This window comes from Thunnus thynnus, chromosome 23 (genome assembly GCF_963924715.1).
Source record: "Thunnus thynnus chromosome 23, fThuThy2.1, whole genome shotgun sequence".
Classification (NCBI taxonomy): Eukaryota; Metazoa; Chordata; class Actinopteri; order Scombriformes; family Scombridae; genus Thunnus; species Thunnus thynnus.
In genome coordinates, this window is record NC_089539.1 from 13,384,612 (window position 1) to 13,405,236 (window position 20,625).

The 20,625-nt window shown below is 38.3% G+C and overlaps 1 protein-coding gene across 1 annotated transcript; it reads left to right on the forward strand.

The window, feature by feature from the left end:
* The first annotated feature begins 947 nt into the window (after positions 1–947).
* Positions 948–20,143, forward strand: ano6 (anoctamin 6). Its single transcript, XM_067581252.1, has 20 exons — positions 948–1,260; positions 5,852–5,922; positions 6,510–6,638; positions 9,264–9,329; positions 11,447–11,734; positions 11,953–12,066; positions 12,278–12,393; positions 12,547–12,681; positions 13,296–13,401; positions 13,948–14,008; positions 14,244–14,389; positions 14,543–14,620; positions 15,098–15,326; positions 15,536–15,705; positions 15,802–15,899; positions 15,993–16,123; positions 16,489–16,694; positions 17,252–17,448; positions 17,710–17,815; positions 17,924–20,143. Exons 1-20 carry the CDS (start codon positions 1,167–1,169, stop codon positions 18,140–18,142), a joined length of 2,760 nt encoding a protein of 919 aa, XP_067437353.1. The 5' UTR covers positions 948–1,166; the 3' UTR covers positions 18,143–20,143.
* The last annotated feature ends 482 nt before the right edge of the window (positions 20,144–20,625 follow it).

Genomic DNA, 20,625 nt, shown 5'->3' on the forward strand with positions numbered 1-20,625 from the left:
TTCATAGAAAAGAAATTTTACATAGCCACAGATTCTCTCGATAAAGGCCTTTTTCTCTCTTGTCCCAGACTTTCTCCAAATAACTGGCTAATTTATATGTTTAATATGTAAACAGCCAACTTAGTCTCTGTGCATCATCTATATTTACAAAATCAATATCTTTTTTTTTTTTAACTTACTGGACAAAGCATTGGGCAGTACAATGCCCGATGCCTTGTCCAAAAAGTCCTGATTATATATATATATATATATATATATATATATATATATATATATATAGATAGATAGATAGATAGATAGATAGATAGATATAGATATAGATTATAGAAATAGATATAATTTAGACAGCACATTGGGAAAATCCAAATTTTAGTAAAACACCAGATCTTAGCTGGGCCCATAGAGATCTTGCTTTTTAGACAAATTATCTACAACATAATTCTCAGTACTATAGTCAGTTTTTATCATGTTATAATAATACAGCAGCAGGGTTTTAAACTTTTAAAGATATTTTCGTGGTAATGCAATTGTCTACTGTCTGCCAAAAATGATACAGTGTTTGACTATGTTTGACTAAACCATCATAAAGGACCAGTGTGTAGGACTTAGTGGCATCTAATGGTGAGGTTGCAGTGAACCTGGTGGTCGCGAAACTCGCAAAAAAAAAAAACAACTAGAGTCTATAGGTCACGGTCACTGGTTAAACCGAAACACCAGGAGCTACCCACTTGATTATATTTCATTTCTGCCAATAGACCCCCCTAAATCATACACACGTCCTTTAACCGAAAAAAGTAGGTCATAACTTAAAAACTATATATGTGTATATATTTCGACAATTCAAAGATACAAACTAATGTATGAGCTGCAAAGTTACTTTTTCACATAAAATACATACTACTAATATGTTCAACAACCAATGGGCGTAACTCGTTCTGGCAAATGTGGCTGAACAACATCACAACCCTCCTTCTTCTCCTCCTCCCACAACCCCACCCGCTTCATTTCCATTTTCTCAAGTCACAACTTGACTAAACTTTATGCGGCGGATCGATGTTGAGACATCAAGCAAGAATGCACTGCACTGTAAAGCTGTAGTAATATACTGCAAGCTGCCGGTGAATCAAAAGTCTTTTCTGTCGGTGATGTGACCCTCGACTAGGACGATGAGCGACAACGACATCCTCGAGATGGAGTCCTTGTCTGAGGCGGAGGACTTGGAGGGAGATACAGACGTTGGCATGATAGACGAGGAAGTCGGTGAGAGAAAGAAAGCTCTGCCCTATCTTTCGCAAGAGATTTGTTGTCTTGCGAGTGATTTTGTGTGGTATCATTGGGCACTGCCTGGATTTGATAGCAGCTGCCCATGTGAACTTTGAAATACTTCAGCTAGGCCACACTCAGCTCTGGGAATGATACTCGTGCATCTGTATTTTGTTAGTTTTGACAGCTTTAAAACTTTAAAACAACTTTTAAAGTTGCTTGAAAGCAGTAGTGGACCAGGGACATTTACTCAAATACTGTACTTACATACAGTTTTCAAGTACTTGTACTTTACTTGAGTATTTTCTGCTACATTACTATATTGCAGAAGCAAATACCGCACTTTTCACTGTATTACAATGCCAATCAAACTTTTGGACACACTTTCTCATTCAAGGGAATGGGAATTTGTGTCCAAACCTTTGACTGGTACTTTATATTTATTTGAAAATTTGTGGATATAGATTTTACACACAACACATGCAGTCAGTTTATTAATTATGAAGCCGTTTTACAAATTAAACTAACCAGCAGTATGTAAAGTAGTTAAAACTAGCTCTCAACCACAACAACATTAAAATGCTGCTTAAATATTGATAGGCCAATAATATGCCAATAATGTGATAATTAGAGGGCCATACTGCTACCTGGGTACTAAATATAAATTTTGTTGATAATAATTCTGTACATGAATGCAACATTTTTGCTTTTGATAGACTATTTTTACACAGTGATGTTCTTACTTTTACTTCAGTAAAAGATCAGCTTGTAATAAATGGTTCAAGATTTCCCTGCTGAACACAAAAACAATAGTATCTGCAATTATTAAAAACGAGTCCCCTTGTGCTGGCATCTTTAAAGGCTAGATTATGATATAGTAGGATTAAATAATTATATAAAAAATTGAAGCTGCGTCTGTATAACATTTAAATCATGCATTGTTTCCTCTGTAATTGTTTTGTAGCAGAGGTGGCAGGGGGTCCTTTTTGGCATTTGTTCCTCATCCAACCCTGTTGGTCTTAGTTTTGGTTTTAGTGCTATAAGTGGTTGCAGCACAATATTGTTCATATTTGGTTACTTGATCATGATTAAAGGGCTACTTCTACTCACTAAGCCTTATGCTTGTTTGTGTTTGTTGCTTTGGTGGTAATGTTCTTACTGTGGTGGTCCACCACGCTTATATGAATGTAGAGGAAACACTGTCATGCACACTGTGTTTGTTTAAAACTCGCATGGGTGTGGTGCAGACATTTTTAAGAGAGCACAAGCTCCCGCCACCATGTCCACAATAAAAATAAACACAGATAAGAGATATTGGCCAATCACCAGTTTAATAGAAACCCCCAAAACCGCTAAAACCTCAGTGTACTTCAGATGTCAGATGTTGCTCCTCGGAGAGGCTGGATCGTTGTCTAGAAATGATCGAATCTTTCCACTCTCTTTGTTGTCTTGCATTGCTTACATTCCTAACACTACAAATGAAATGGCAATCGGTGAGTAGAGTAGATGTGAAAATAGTCGGTGTTGGAAACCTACACCTACACTTACATTATGTTTCAGTGTTTGTGCAGCTGTCAGCTTCCACTCTGGTATTTCATGGAAACGATTTCTCAATCTATAAGCCCCTTTTTGTCTGTCTCATCCACAATGACATGTCTTGTATGTCAGGCTTTTTTTTTTCTTTTTTTTTTTTTAACTCACAGCTCACTGAGAGACAAATGGTTCTTTTGGGTTAACTTTAAAATTTGTCAGTCATACACAATAAAAGGCCCTGACCATATGAAAATTAGCAATGATTTTCACACTGGATTATAAAGGAGATGTCAAAGTGCACTTTATTTAATGGATATTCCATTGTAATTAATTATTTATGTTCATACTTTGTTGCATCCTGTGTTGCTGTGTCAACAGTAGAAAAACAGTAGACTGGCTGAAAGTTTACAGTTTGATTCAACTTAGTGATGTGGAACATGAACACAATGGTATGTTCTCAGTCATGTGTGACATCTACCTAACATTGTCTTCATGGTGTTGGCGCAGTAAAGCTGATGCCTGTCAGGTCTGACGGGGTTACTGCAGGTCAGTGGATATCAAGCAACAAGCTGAGTTTCTTAAAGATATATTCACTATCTGAGGGCTGACTCTGTTCATGGCAAAAACACGACAATCTTTGCCAATTTCTACCAAAAGTTGGAGAGCAAAAGCTGTCAAATGCATTGGTGTTTGATTCAGAAAAGAATTTCCTGTCAGACGGGGAGAGGTGACATGTGGCTGTGGTTGGCATCAAACATGAAGAGAGTTTAAATGTTAGTCTGGAGGTCAAGCAAAATACTTATCTTATACCTTTATGCTGTACAAAATTAAAAGAATGCATTTTGTCACAGTTGTTTCAGTTAAAGAGTTATGTTTTTTTCTGTTTGTTTGGGCTGACTACTATTTCGTGTGTAGTTATGGTCCTCGAGAGAGGAAGTGAGTGCTGGGTGGGTGGGTGGGTGGGTTGTGACGCAAAAGCAGATTTTTTTTGTACAGGCAGCATATGGGCATAGACTCAACATGCCTTTCAAGAGACTCTTAGTGACTGACTCACTGTAGGCTACAGATGTTTTTTAATCGTGTTTCTTTTACCTTACATGTGATATTACAGTGTTGCTATAATTTACACTGCAAGGGTTAAGTATTGACCTTGCAAAGGTCAAAGGTATGTATCTTTCCATCTAAAATACTAAAAAGCCAAACAGTTTCAGTAATACAGAGTCAGTTATAAATTAATCTGTATCAGAATGAGAGTAGCCTTAAGGCAGTGTCATTTAAGATTAGCGTTACAGGTTTGTCACTGGCACGTTATGTCAAAATACAGAGACTTGTAAAAAAGCTTTGTAAGAGGGAAGGAAAATCCCACTTGATGAGCAGTGATTACACAGTTAGTTTCCTATGGTGTTACTATGGCCAGTGTTTTGAAAACATCTGTCTTGACTCAGTTCTCTCATCGTGCTCTGCTTTATATGGAAAGATCCCAGGATTTTCCGTACTGGAAGTCATGTATTCTGTTTTGTAAGAAGTAGCAATACAGTTGCAATAAAGTGATGTTCCATATAACAGAGCATACAGTAGTTTACACTATACAGTACATTCTGTAAGTGGATAGAGTGTTTACCACACAATAGTAGGTGGTGATCTATTTTTTTCTTTTTCCAGGGAGTAAAATAACATTGTGATGAGCAATTGTGTGCAAGCAACAACAGCAGGATGTTTTGGGAAACATGCTTGTTAAAGGAAAGTCATTGGTTCAACCCCTGAGACTTTTTGGTAAATGAGTTACAGTCTGTTCTCTTTCAGTGAGTACTGCTGAGGCAGAACCGTAATATTGTAATAATTACCCCTCACGGTCTACTGCAGCAGTAATATTCTGTAAAATACTTACAAAATACATCTTCCTTGGTTGCTATGGATTGACCTCTGCAGTTAGAGGTACAGATAATCAGTAACCATTTTTCTGGCCTCAAAAATCATTTCACTGTGATTGTACAATAACAATAGATTAGATGACAGCGTTGTCTAGATCATACGTGGTTAAATGTTTACACTTTTAGAAATTTCAGTTGTAGAAATCTTGTCATACCCTAAATTATAAGAACTTAAACCTCTGTTAGTCCATGTCTGTGTCTGAAACCACTCCCCATTTATTATATAGTGCACTATAGCAGATGGTAGAGTAAATGGTAAAGTAAACTCACAGTAAATGGTAAAATAAATGTATATAAAATGGTGTAGTAAATGTATAGTGAATGGTAAAGTGTAAATGTATATGTGCACTTATGTCATGAGTGTTTTCAGAGAAGGCACATGTTTGCATGTTTTGCACATTTAAGTTAAATGTCAGACACAGCTACCTTTAGTGACATTTAGGGGACTTCTAGTGGACACAGCAGCTGGGTTTGGACTGAACCACAGGTGCAGTTTAATTGCTCTTTCTGACAACACAGTAATGTGTGTAAGGGACCATTGGACGTGGTTTAAACCCATCTTAAACCTTTAACTAGAACTAAGCTAATGACAGAGCAACAGCACCATACTTGACATTTCATAAAAGACGTTTTATAGTTGAACAATAGTCTTTATTTTCATAGTGTGTAAGATAACACAACATTTTCAAATTTATATAATTTAAAATTCAAAAAGATTGCACTGCAGCTACTTATTTGTAATGTCTGCTGTATGTTTGCAGTGTTTGTTTTGTTATTTGATTAAATGTGTTAATTTGTTTTGTTATATGCGAAATGTAGCATACGCCTTGGGACGCAAGGCAAATTTCATAAAAATAATCTGATTATAAAGTGAAATCAAATCAAAAATAATAACTTAAATGAAAGCACAAAACTATATTAGATTAGAGTCAAATTTTCATATAAATGCTGCAAATAAAACATTCATTGTTGCAGTATACTGTGATACAATTTCCCATTGCATACCTGCCGATTTTTACTCTGATACCAATATCTATCCAATATAATAGCAGCGTGCCAATGTGTTGTTTTGGGTCTTTATCATGTATTTATTTTATGTGTTTGGTCTGTTGTTTTTTCTACAGTTTACCCTCAGGAGTTTTTACCAACATATCAAAGTATTAAAGAAGGATCAACAGTACCCAAAGCACAACTGGTGAGTCAATATCATCTGTTGATGCCTTGCTCGCATACAATAAGACAAATCATTTGCACATGTATTTGCAAATATAATTTTTATGTAAACTGTAACTATATTTGTGATGCAAAAGCATGAAATGAAAGAATGCACCTTTTCATTCTTAGTATTTCTTTAGCTAACAGAAAGCAGATATTGAAGTCACTGTACTATAAGACAGTTTTCAAATCATTACACAAAACTCTGTGACATAAAATTGAAAAATATATAATCATGCAAGTAGTTACAGACATTTGCAGAAGTTTTTTTAATGTTTATTGGTGTGACAAGTCTGACTGTGTGGAGAGAGAGAGAGAGAGAGAGAGAGGGAGAGAGAGATGAAGGGCGGGAGTCATAATGTTTGTTGACTCTTCCCACTCCTGCATGACCCAGATCATAGATGAAATACGCTGCTTAAGGTCAGTATTTAGCAGCATTTCTGCACAGACTGTCCACACACAGGCTCCTGTCTCCTCTCACCGTGCAACATGTATGACATTATGGAGGAAGAGGAGTACGAGTTTCAGGCCGCAGACTTACCTGACGAGCCTTGTTTTTGCCCGCAGGCAGAGTTCAATGACAAACCAGACTCTTTATTCTTCAATGATGGTGTGAGGCGGATCGATTTCATCCTGGTCTACGAAGATGAGGACAAGAAGGACTTTGAGAAGAGGCACACTTTCCAGCGGCGCAAGGTATTTTTCTCTTTTTCAGTGTTTTTGAGCTGGTGGTTCCCCTACTGCATATCATATTAAATCTGCATGTATTTTAAGTTTTACAAATTGTGCTCACTTTAAACGTGATAGAAAGTAATCTTCACACAAAAGCAAGCATCTGTTTGGAGTTTTAAGTGTCATTTGGGACATTTTTTTCCTTCATTAGACAGTGTACAGTAAAGAAATAACAGGAAATGAGGGACTGGAGAGGAGGGGGATGACATACAACAAAGGTCCACTGGTGGACTTGAACCACAGATTACATGGTCAGCAACCTAAATCCCAAGGCTATCAGAACACTGAAATGCCAATACATTATAATATGACAATTTGAATCTCACATTTTGAGTTTTCAGTCAAGCCTTAACGAACAACACAGTGTGTCCATGCATAGTAATGATTGTTTTTAATTGTGGTTTTTGTGTAAACTTCAGCTTAAAGTCATGTTAGGTGAGTAATAGTTGATAGATGACTAAATGAAGATGCAGTAGTGAATCAAACACAACACAGTAAAGTAGAATTGGTACTTTTTCACTATGTGGATAAAGAAAATATCCAGTCACATATGGTGAGTCTTGTGTGTTTTATTACACATGCCAACTGTATTGACTCTTGACTATTTGTCAAGGGAGTTTGTATTTGTATCAGAATGACAGTCTGTGAGTTTAAATTAATTACCCATGACAGTGTATGGTTAGCAGATAGTGCACAGAGGCTTAAATATTGCTTGACCTTTTAATTATGCAGGAAAGGGAGCAGCTGATCATAAATTGTTTTTATAGTGCTGCCGTACTACTTCACAATGTACTTCACATTCATCCAACACCCTTTTTTATCTTTGAGTTGCTTAGTGCAGCTGCTGTTTTGGTTCCATGAGGGAAGGAAATAAGGGGCATTACTCCTTCACTTAGATGACCAAGTCTTTGCCAAGCAAATTCAAATCATATCAGTCTGGTCATAAGCCATCTTACCCAATCTTGGACTTCATCTAACGTTATTATCTTGCAACATTTTTTGGGTCCAGAAATCTGAAAACTCATGAAAAATGTTTGTATAGTCGCAAGGATGTTGTGCTTTGTCATTCCTACTGTATTATTAATATTTAACATGCCACTTACTTTTTACATGTCACATATTTAAATATCAGGGATATGCAGGGATTGAAGTACACAAATGAAGGACAATAAGACATGAACTGTCATTGCCAGTTGTGTTATTTGTTGCTATAATGGTCTTTCACAATAGGTTTACAGTGAGGTATGTGTAATATAATGCTTGCAAACACCGTAGATCCATACACCTTAAAGTCTGTTGCAATTATAACTCTCAAGTAGTTTGGAAGTTGAGACAGTGCTGTTATTAGTCAAAAATTATGAGTTGGTCTTTTAGGGAAGAAAACATTATCATTTCAGTTTCCTGGAAAAGCCCGGCTGAGTGAGCCGTTTCAAGTCAGAGCTCATGAGCTTCTTCCCCGCAGATCCACTGGGACTGCGGCAATTCCTCTTTCATAATCATCACAAGCCAAACTAAATCCAGTGAAGGATGAGAAGTGTCTTCACCAGGCACTCCTTTGTTTTTCTAGAGCCAAACGTGGTTCAAACAGGAATTGCAAAACCTTCTCAGAGTTTTTTCAGATCTGTTTTGCTCCTTAGATGGGTGTGGCTCAGTTCAGATAGTGTTAGCTGAACTGTGTGATGACTGACTTTTAATTATGTCATTGTGTTTGCCTAAGTTTTCATGCTCTTGCGGTATTTCTTGTGAACAGAGTTGGATAAAACAAACAGCAAAGATATTGAGTTTTGCTTTGTCAATAGTTCCTTTGAAATTCATTTGAATGGGACTAACATAATAGGATTAAGTGAAAATGTATGCAGGTGACACAATTAAGTTTGTATTTATTCAGAAAGACTGGATTTCCTTGAATAAAAATGCTCCAAAACAGTCAAAATAACAAAACAAAAAGTTAGAAGGCAGTTGAAACAAGAAGTTTTAATGATTTTCATTAATTTTGGTGAGCTACTTTTTCTATTACTCGAATATTACTCATATGTTGCGCCAAAGTGCTCAGCTTTAACAGAAGCAGCATTAGTTTTCAGTAGTATTTCAGTGCTCTTTCTAATGTTTTTTGGTGTAGCTGTGCAGCATTTCCATGACAAATAATAGTCGCAGATTTCAGTTCACTGTAACGCAATATTGGATGACGTGCCATCAACAAAGACATGTCTAGTTACGTGCTCTAATTTGCTGGCAGAGTCTTCATGCATGGCCACTATGTACAGTGTAAATAATGCTTATGTTATGGAAATGGAAAATAAAATTAAGGAGCACATAAAGCCTGTCAAGGTGAAAATTCTGTCACCTTCTTCATTAAGGCAAATAAACTAATCTAAATTAAAATGCTGTTTTGTGTACATTCATATGATTACCATAGGGAGTCCTTTGACAAATGATCACAGTATTTACACTGCAGGCTGAGCATGTAAGTCCTGGCCTGCTTGACTTCAGTACACCCGGCACAGAAATTGAATCACAATGGCCAGTTAGGAGGAGAGAGCATGTACACAAGAACCTGACTGAAACCATTTTCTGTGTTCTTCTGTGCAGAGGCGGCGAGAGTACTTTGAGGCCAGCCTGATGAAGATGGGAATGGAGCTGGAGGCAACACGATCTGTAAGTGGACTGCACCAATTAAGTAATTAGATTTAGGTTAGGCTGCTTTCTCTCTAACTTACAATTACAATTTACAATTCACAATTTCATTTAGCAGACGCTTTTATCCAAAGCAATGTGCATCTGAGAGTTGATACAACACAAGCAGGGATCTAGTCAGGAGAGAATAACATGAGTAAGTGCCATAAAGCTAAGTTTGAGTCTGATAGGACGTAGGTGCCAACAGGCAGTGCAGAGAGGCAATGTATGTAGGGAAGTTTTTTTTTTTTCTTTTTCTCTTTTTTTTCAGTCCATCAAGTGCAGAGGTGTTTGTGAAAGAGCTGGGTATTTAGTCTTTTCTTAAAGAGTTAGAGGGACTCTGTGGATTGAACAGAGTTTGGTAACTCGTTCCACCACCAGAGAACTACAGATTAGAGGAGTCTAGCTAGCGACTTAGGGCCCTGTTGTGGTGGTGTTACCAGGCGCCTTTCATTGGCAAAGCGTAGTCAGCAGGAGGGAGCATAGACCTGAATGAAGGAATTAAGGTAGGCAGGAACTGTTTTAGTTACTGTTTTGTAAGCGATTGTCAGGGTTTTGAATTTGATGTGGGCAGCAACTGGGAGCCAGTGGAGCAATATGAAACAGCGGGGTAAAGTGCTGTTTTGGGCTGGTTAAAGACTAGAGTTGCTGCTGCGTTCTGGATCATCTGCAGGAGTTTTAACATACATGTGGGGAGGCCTGCCAGTAAGGAGTTGCAGTAGTCAATGTGTGATATTACAATAGCCTGTACCAGGAGTTGTGCTGCTTGCTCAGACAGGGAGGATCTGATCCTCCTGATGTTGTACAAGACAAATTGACATGACTGAGCAGCTGAGGCCACGTGAACCTTAAAAGGTAGTTGGTCATCAATCATGACACTCAAGTTTCAGGCAGACTTGTGGGCATGAGTTGGGCTGATTGGAGCTGGATCCCGATGTCTTGTTGTATAGAGGGACTGGCTGGGATGACAAGGAGCTCGGTCTTAGAGAGGTTAAGTTGAAGTTGGTGTCCTTTCATCCATGCCGATATATTGGTGATGCATGACGAGATCCGAGCCGAGACTGTGTGGTCTTCCGGCGGGAACAACAGGAAGAGCTGGGTATTGTCAGCATAGCAGTGGTATGGGAAATCATGGGAGCGGATTATTGCGCCAAGTGAGGTGGTGTTTATTGAGAAGAGAAGGGGACCAAGCACTGACCCTTGAGGAACCCCTGTGGTTAGGCTTTGTGGTTTGGACACTTCTCCCCTCCAAGATACTCTAAAATATCTCCCTTAGAAGTAGGACATGAACCAGCGTAGGGCAGATCCTGAGATACCAAGCTCAGTGAGTGTGGAGAGGAGGATTTGGTGGTTAACCATGTCAAAGGCAGCTGACAGATCTAGCAGCAATAGAGCTGAGGACTGACCAGCAGCTCTAGCTGAACATAGTGATTCCATAACTGACAGGAGTGCAGTCTCGGTAGAGTGCCCCCACTTAATGCCAGACTGATTTGAGTCATACAGGTAGTTCTCAGAAAGGAATTCAGAGACTTGGTTAAAGACTGTGTTCTCAAGTATTTTTGATATGAAGGGCAGGAGTGAAACCAGTCTGTAGTTTTCAACCTGGGCTGGGTTTAATTTAGGATTTTTGGAGTAGTGGGGTGACTCGACCTTGCATAAAATCATTGGGGAACACACCTGTTGAAAGTGAAGAGTTGATGATGTGTGTGACTGCGGGGATAAGTGCGGGGAAAATGGTCTGTAGAAGGTTGGATGGTATTGGGTCTAGTGGACAGGGAGTGGGACGAGAATCCAGCAGAAGTTTGGAGACTTCCTCCTCGGTCAAAGGGGAGAGGAACAGAGTGTGTCTGTAGCCTCATTGACAGGGAGTGAGGAAAATTCATTATGAAGACGCATGGTAGCCAAGACCTCATTGGAAAGTTGAGTTGGTTTGAAGGACCGGAATGTGTGGCGGAAGGAGACCGTTTGTGGAGGAATATGAGGATGTTCTGGTAAGGTGATCATGAATTGAATAAAGAAGTGGTCAGCCAGATGAAGGGGGATGACAGATTTGCTGTGGAGCAGTTCCAAGTAAACTGAACTCTCTTTGTGTTCTGCAGGTAGTTGATGAAAAATTGATGTTCGTCAAGGTCCACATGCCTTGGGACGTGTTGTGCACCTACGCTGAGGTCCTGCACATCAAGGTTCCTATCCAACCCAATGACCTGTCCTCGCGCCCATCTCCATGGCGCTATTTCACCTGCATCACCAAGCACTTCTACCCCAACGAGGATCTGATCACCAAGGAGGCTGAGTTCTTCACTGCCCCCTTTGAGAAAGACCGCCTGGAGTACTTCTACATCAAGGACAAGGATGTCTTCTTCACTCCTGCCATGAGGAGTAGGATGGCAAGTTTACTCATGTTGTCACAGTCAGTTCAGGCTGAGTTCTTTTCTATCACTATCACCAGAGCAGCTCAAGAAAAGCCCCCTTGACAAAAGTTATGTTATCTATAAAAAACTATTGATATATCATGTTATCGTATGATAAAATAAAGTATGTAAACAGATTAGTAGCATGTAGATAACTTGAGCACAACAATATAACGCTCTTCTTCTTTTCCCAGGCATATTACATTCTGAGCCGTGCCCCCTATGAAATTCGTGGGAATATCAAGAAGTTTGGTATCACAAAACTGCTGGATGGTTCAGTGTACAAAGCTGCCTACCCTCTCCATGATGTAAGTGAGGCTATTTGCTTCTAGTGATTCAGTTAACTGCATACTGTATATATCTTATTTTCAGAGTGTTGCTGAAAAGCTGTAACAGCATTTCCAGTTCATTTCATATGGCTTAGATTATCAAACCTGTTTGTTTAGTAACACTAGATTTATGTCTTATTTAGTTTATTGCAGTCATACAGTATTTGGTATGGTTTTATGGACGTTTCAGTGCAGGTTCAATGTCAAGTCCAAAGAAGAGGGCTGCCCCAATGAGAGATTCCTCCTCTATGAAGAATGGGCTCATCCCAAAAGCTTCTACAAGATGCAACCACTTGACCTCATAAGGTGAACACAAGCTTTTACTTTCTGAATACTTTGTATATACAATAAAAAGGTCTGAGTGTTTGACTTCAGTGACATTCTCACTACGTTGGAGCAGCAATATAATTATTTTCACTGTGTGTCAGTAATTATAGTTAAAGATTTTTTTTTCCACAGGCAGTATTATGGGGAGAAGATTGGCATTTACTTTGCCTGGTTGGGTTTCTACACAATAATGCTCACTCTGGCTGCTGTTGTGGGATTGGCTTGTTTCATTTATGGATACAAGTCTCAAGAAACCAGCACTTGGAGGTATGCATTTGTATACATGTTGAATGATGAACCTGAGAGATCTTTTCTCCAAAATATATAGATAATCTTTAGATTAACCCAATATATACTGTATTTGAAGTTATTACGTTAACTAATTATCATTATCTTAAATCAGTGTAGAGCATGGAAGGTCATTATTAACCTTAGAAATAGTGACAGTAAAATCTTCACTCAAGGTCCACTTACTAGCTTTTTCTAGCGCTTCATACCATATCTCAGTCTTCGTCAGTCCCTCAGTTGTCGTGGAGATGGCTCACTCGTCACCACATCATGTGATTGAAGTTCTATAGTTAGGGTCACATGATCACGACAACTGAGCAAACTGAAATGGCTGATGAAGACCCTGATATGTGACTGAAAGCTCAAAAAGTGGAGCTTAAGGTGATTATTTTGTCAAATTAATTGATGTAGTTCAACTAGCAACATATTCTGAACTATTGTTTGTTTAAAAAAAGATACTGTTTTTTACAACATATTGGTCATAAATCTACATTACACCTATTTACACCTGTGCTGTGAAACTTTCTTCATGAATTCTCCGTTTTATACATTTCTCTCTGTCTTATCTCTGTTCTGTGTTTTAATGACTGTAGCAAAGAGGTGTGTGATCCTGAGATCGGAGGACAAATTGTGATGTGTCCGCAGTGTGACAGGGAATGCAAATACTGGAGGTTAAACAGCACTTGTGAAGCTTCGAAAGTGAGTTGTATTTTATCTCAACATAATCTAAATTTGAAATATGTACTTCCAAGATAATGTTTTTCCATGTCATCTTCCGACTAATTCCAGGCAATATGCACAAAATACAAAAGTAACTGAGGATTATATATTTCTGTAAAAAGTTAACATTTTGTGAGTGGTGGGCCTCTAAATAGTCAATATATTATAATGTGATTTTTACCTTTATGTCAGCAAATACTGTCATGTATGTAGTTTTGGAGCAAAGCTTCCTGGTACATATATATATAATATAATATATTTTGGAGGCAAAAATCTTTTTATAATTTATGTCTTGAATTTCTGTCTAAGAGTATTACGCACGATGCATAAAAATGAAGTGAAGTTCTGACATATTTCTCTCAGGATCATCAGTTCCTACCGTTACAGGCTTTACATATTCAAATGTCTGTGGCTGATATTTTCAACAGTGGCACAGCAACAGTCCTGTTTTAAATTAATTTGCATGTAAGCACACTAGAACTGTGACGATTTTGACTTACATGTTTCTCATGTTTTCTTTTTTAGAAACTGTGCATATTTGATAACTTTGGAACCCTGGTGTTTGCAGTTTTTATGTCAATCTGGGGTAAGTTGTACACCGTATCACCAGCTTAGAGAGAAGCTGTAACTGACTAACTATTTGAAATGTTTATTTTGTCCTCATCTCTGGTTCTATCAAAGGGAAAATATTCTATTTTAGACACATTTTTTAGTGTTTATGGAGGAAGACGCAGACAATACAGTGTGCCTTTAACTTTTCCCTTCTTTCTCATAATGGCACTGCCTGTTTTTTCCTGCTCCTTTTCATTTCCTGGCTGTAGTAACTTTGTTCCTGGAGTTTTGGAAGCGCTACCAGGCAGAGCTGGAGTATGAGTGGGACACTGTGGAGTTTCTGGAGCAGGAAGAGCCACCTCGTCCAGAATATGAAGCCAAGTGTATCTATGAGAGGAAAAACCCTGTCACAGGGGTAAATTACACACACACACATGCATTTTTTTGTTTGCAGCTAATGTTCTATCCCATAGTGAAAGGCACTATATAGAGATGCTATGTCCAGAAAAAGCAGTTTAGGTCATACCATGATGTTGTTGTATTTCACTGTGGTTTTTTTGTGATTTAGGTGAAAGAAAAAGTGCCATATACAGCCTGTGGACGATGTGTTCGGGTGTCAATAGGAATTGGTACAGTCTTATTCTGGGTAATGTCAATAAATTACATTTTTATTTCAATTCATTTTTTGGTAACTCTTAATTTTACAAGTCTGTAATTTCCTAGGAAGTTTTTGGACATAAATGTGTTGAGAACCTCAATTTAAAGCAAAGTAAATATTAATTCATCACTCATTTATTATTGGAAACTCAATTCTCCATATATCTTGAGTTGTACACTTGCATGTAGAGACATTTTTGCATGTTTAGTTGAGCTGGTGTACAGTGACTAAATGACACCTAGGTTACTCAAGCTATTAGAATGACTTAATTGGAAGTATTATAATTGCACACTGTCTCTATTTTCTCTGTAACTTGTACCAAATTAATAGTTCTTTTCAGGAAACTTCTTGGAAATTATTTTTGAAAATTATTCATGTCATTGCTGCTTTTGTCTATAATAAAGGCTTAAAAATATCATTTTCAAAACATGCATTGTCTTCTAAATTACAAATTGCCTTTTATAGATACTGTTGATTGTGGCATCCATTGTGGCCATCACTGTGTACCGCCTGGCTGTGTTCTTTGCCTTCTCGGCGAAACTCAGAGCTCAGGATCTGAAGGAGCTGGAGCCGTTAAAGGAGTATGTGACGCCTCAGATGGCCACCTCTGTCACGGCCTCCCTCATCAGCTTTGTTGTCATCATGACCCTCAATATTCTCTATGAGCGGGTTGCCATCTGGATCACTGACTTTGGTGAGTTGTTGTATCCAATTTTCTATCCGAAGATTTATAGTCATAAAGAGATTCAGGTCAATTTAGAAAATGAATGACAGTGATTGACAGTAAATAAAGTATTGGAGACGTTATGCATTGAAAACCTAATTTTAATCATAAATTCCACCTTTTCCTGACTTGATCATGGTATAATCCCAAATCTTTTCATATCTGACTCACAACAACAGAGCTTCCAAGGACCAAGACAGACTATGAGAACAGCTTGACCCTGAAGATGTTCCTTTTTCAGTTTGTCAACTATTACTCCTCTTGTTTCTACATCGCCTTTGCCAAAGGGAAAGCAGTTGGCTATCCTGGAGATCCTGTTTATCTCTTGGGAAAATACCGGAACGAGGAGGTACAGTGTGGGTTCATCCAGCGTCTATTGCATGTCTAATTACTTAACTTACCTTTTTGTCATTCTTGACTCTTGCTGTGTGTCTTGTTTCTGTAGTGTGATCCTGGTGGTTGTCTGATTGAGTTGACAACTCAGCTCGCTATCATCATGGGTGGAAAAGCCATCTGGAATAACATCCAAGAGGTCTTGCTACCGTAAGGAATCAGAATTTGAAAAGACATACTGTATATCAACTCTGCATTTTCATACAGATTCACTGTTATATGATGTTGTTCGTCCCTCTATAGGTGGGTGAAGAATTTGATTTTCCGCTATTGCACCCGTGTGGCCTCACAGGACATGATTCCTCGTTGGGAGCAGGACTACCAGCTCCAGCCCGTTTCAAAACTAGGACTGTTCTATGAATATCTTGAGATGGGTAAGAAGAAAACCTCTCCTTCAGTCCCTCCCTCTGTCCTATTTATAGCAGCATAAATTGAGCCGGCTGCACCAGCTATTCGTATTTTCAAATCTAGTGTAATTACACGAAAGTGGCTACTAAGTAGAGAATTATGTAGCACTAAATTGCAAAACAGGTTTTACCACACTCTTCCATTGAGGTTGGTTGTTAGCTAGCTAGCTAGCCAAGAAATTCTTTTAAGTAATAAGTTACTAAGAATTTATGATGAAATGTACACACAAACTCAGAAATGGATTTACAAATAGCTTGTTGCAACCTGATCCTGGGCCGTCTTAACTGTGCTTGTGGGTTTTTTTTTAATACATGTATCTTGTCTCTCGCAGTCATCCAGTTTGGCTTTGTGACCCTGTTTGTGGCCTCCTTCCCTCTGGCTCCGGTTCTGGCTCTGGTCAACAACCTGTTTGAGATTCGAGTCGATGCTTGGAAAATCACCACTCAGTTTCGCCGCATGATGCCAGAGAAGGCCCAGGATATAGGGGCTTGGGAGCCCATTCTTCAAGGAATTGCCATCTTGGCTGTTGCAACAAATGCAAGTTACTTTTTACTCTGAGTTGCCAGATTACTAGCACAAAATCAAATGTAATCTAATACAGCAGCCCTGCAGTAAATCCTAATTTTTGCAAAGCTTAAATGATCAGTTTCTGTTGACACTGTCATAGAGGTGTTCCTTTTTTGACAGATGTTTCTAATATTTTATTCACCCCAGAAGGAAGGATCTATTGCAAGGCTGTATCGAAGTAGACTGTACAAGGATACTTAATAAGCCAGTAGGGCAGTGTAGGCTCCTGTTTGAAATCATATGATCTCACACTGTTAGAATCTTGATTGCTTGCCAGACAGATTGAGCAAGTATGCTAAATTTGTCCCGACCCAGTTTGTGCAGAGGCTTATGCCAGAAACTATAAAAATGCTAATAAATAAATAAATAAATAAATAAAATAAATAAATAAAAAGGACAATATAAGATTCATATAGTTTCATTAGATCATCTGTTTTCTATATATTTCATTTTTGAACACATTGTTGACAGTAGCCATCAGTTTTCTGCCTTCCACACGTTTACTTTGTGTCTTTGTGTCTCAATAGGCCATGATCATTGCTTTTACATCAGACATGATTCCACGGTTGGTGTACTACTGGTCTTTCTCTGTGTACCCATATGGAGATCATGCTAGTAACACCATGGAGGGATACATTAACAGCTCCCTATCTGTATTCAACATCAAAGATTTCTCCAACACTAGCAAACCCTTGAGCACACCTTACGATATCACCACCTGCAGGTACAAAATTCTGTGTATATTGTATTAAATTTTCTCTTGTTGGATTGTAAAGAAGAGAACACCATGGCCATGTGAATAATGTCTATTTGGGTGGGGGGCGGGGGTGGGGTATTTTGTATTTGAGTTTATTCATGTAAACTCCAAAAATTACCACAGTTAATGGTATGATGGCAACTTATGGACAAAATTTAACCACGTTACTTGCAGATGCTTTCGAAAGAAAACAAAATCAGATGAAAACTTAAAACTTTTCTTTTTTAGGTATCGAGATTTTCGTTATCCTCCCGGACACCCCAAGGAGTATGAGTACAATATGTACTACTGGCATGTGATTGCTGCCAAAATGGCTTTTATAATCGTTGTAGAGGTAAGTATGAACATAACAGGAAATCACATTGACACTTAGACATTTTTTTTATTAAAACAGAAATTATTAAAACATATTAATGGAGAGGTCTTCTTCTTCTCCTCACAGCACATTGTTTACCTTACCAAGTTCATCCTGTCCTACGTGATCCCAGACGTCCCATATGCTGTCAAAGAACAAATGAAACGGGAGAAATACTTGACCCAGGTTATCCTCCATGAAACTAACCTCAAGCTGGTGACCAAACGTTTGAAACCAATTGATGACGAGACCTTCAAGCATGTGAAGGAGACAGTGTCAAAGGGAGAGATGGAGCTTGATTTCTAACATTAGACAAATACAGAAAGGCTCTTGTGAATTTCTGAAAATGTATGGAGGAAGAGATCAGACCTCTATTGGTCTGTTGCAAAACCAATGCTCACTCCTGATACTGTATATATATGACTGTCCAGTTTTTTTCAGCATCTACCAACATCTGGTTTAATGTAGCAACCACTAAGAAAGAAGACGTTTCTTAAGGAAAAGAAGTTTCTTAAGGAGCTGATGGACAAAAAAGGAGAAACCACTGTTTTCTAGTCATCATCCCCGTCCTCACACTCTGGACTCCCTCATTATGTTTGGATCTGCTCAGACCAAATCATTTAAATGTAACAGGAACAATCCGTCTATCAACTTCAAAGGTGTCTTTTTTTCCAGTGAAACTAGGTGAAACTGATCAAGATGGATGTTGCATGTTGCAAGATGATGTTTTGAAGCAGACAGTGTAGAAACTAGGGGTGGGACAAACAATCAAAACAGGACTATATCACAATACATTTCCCAGTGATACTTGATCAACACATTGGCAAAAGGTGTACCTGTTTCGGTGTTAGGGTTTGAGTTTATATCATTTTATCAAATCTGTCAAATCTTTTATCAAATCATGTCTTGAATCTTAATCTGCTTAGATTTAGCTTTTGGCAATTTTATGCAACCAAAGTTATAACTGTATGAAAATAACTTTAACTAACTTAACTAAACTAAATATTTAAGCACTAAAATTCAAACATTGACATTAAGAAAATGAAACGTTAAGTGGACATGTTGCATTTAGTTAAAAGACTAACTGAATGTTGTTGATTGATTTTTGCAACCTGTTGTGCATGTTAGAGATTATAAAAGCAGGGATGTCAACTCAGTGCCTTCCACCTTAATGCCTCAATGGAAATAACACAAATCATTTGTTGGATTGAGCTTGCAATGGATGAAATCCTAACAGCTACTGAGTTTGCGTGTCAACAGATCCATCTCCATGACAACTGAACAGACTGCTAAAGGCCGTGTGATGTGGTTGAAAGCTGTGGGAAAAGCTGGTAGACCTTGAATTGATTGTTTTGTGAAAACTATTTGTTGGATGTGTTCACCCTTACTGCCTTGTTTTACAATTTAGTGTGGCTACATCTGCCTGCAGCACTGGCAGCGTCAGTGTCTCATTCCGTCCACTGGGCTTTAAGCTGGGGGCTCAAAGCTTTGACACACAGGTAATCAAGTGCCACTGCTGAGTGATTGTTTTAGTTAAATGCTGTCAAAATTTCAGTATTATTAAATGCAAAAAAAATGCAAAACTTCTGAATGCAATGTTAATGATAATTGCATTTCTGTCACTAGAACTAAAGACCTGTACTGATCTGTCAAACAGCTCACAATGTTACAAAAGGGATTTGCATGCAATCAGAATAGACTAACCTTTTAACCACATATACTGACTAAATGTGCCTTAAGATGCTATAGGCTCTGTAAACCTTGTGTCCTTCATTGTATTGTTCTGGTTTAGTCAATTCCGGAGGTGAATGTATTTGACAGTTTGAAACTGAAATCTGATACCATGTGAAAGGTTTAAACTCCATTAGTTTACAAAATCATTACGCCAAATACAGTTCAGTTTAGCCTATATTTCTAATTAAATGAGTTGATTGCAGTTCTGTAAAGTGGTTTAGTTTATGATGTGAGTATAGTCTCAGCCTTCTTCTCTATGCATGTGCTCGCATCTACTGTACTGCACTTTTTACTGACAGGGCTACAGCTCTGTGCCATGATTACTGCACTGCACAAGATTTTGACTGCATGTTTTATCCTGTGATGTAGACAGTACAGTGATTCCATCTTCTCCTGTGTCATTGCTGAAATCTTCTGAAATCAGTACTGCTGCTCTATTATTGCCTCACCTGAAACAATGGTACTATAACCGTCATGTAAACAGTATCACATACCAGCAATATCTGATGATGAATATCTCTTTGTTGTTGTTTTTGTTTTATAGAGTGCCATTAAAGTGTTTTATATGAAAAAGGTTCCCTCATGTTTCTTATTTCAAGTATTTCTTCTCCTTTACTTTACCAAGTTCATCCTATACTACATGATCCCAGATGTCCCACATGCTGTCTAAGAACAGATAAAATAAAATAAATACTTGACCCAGGTTATCCTCTGTCACAAGCTGGACCGCACGGTCATGACAAAGAAGGGAGACACACACAACAAAGCCAATTAATAACCAATTCATCTAAAAAAAGAAAGTAACCTAAGAGAAAAACCTAACCTAACAATGGGATGTGTAGTCAGTGAGATCAGTAGTGTAGGTGAGTGCATGAGTGGAACAGTGTATGGATGTAGTGTTGTATGGTGCAAAAAAACAAGTCAAATGTCAGCCCAAAAGCCAAAAGGTGTCTCAGGGAGGAGAGCACACCAGCACCTGCACTCTAAAGGGTTTTTGAAGAGGCACTGGCACCCAGAGCCCCACGTGTTGGCAGTGTTCCTGATGATGCTGCCAC

Coding starts and splice junctions, on each gene's coding strand:
- ano6 (XM_067581252.1), top strand. CDS start 1,167: ATGAGCGACAACGACATCCTCGAGATGGAGTCCTTGTCTGAGGCGGAG. Junction 11,735..11,952: donor CTGCCATGAGGAGTAGGATG/GCAAGTTTACTC, acceptor TTCTTTTCCCAG/GCATATTACATTCTGAGCCG. Junction 12,682..13,295: donor CAAGAAACCAGCACTTGGAG/GTATGCATTTGT, acceptor TAATGACTGTAG/CAAAGAGGTGTGTGATCCTG.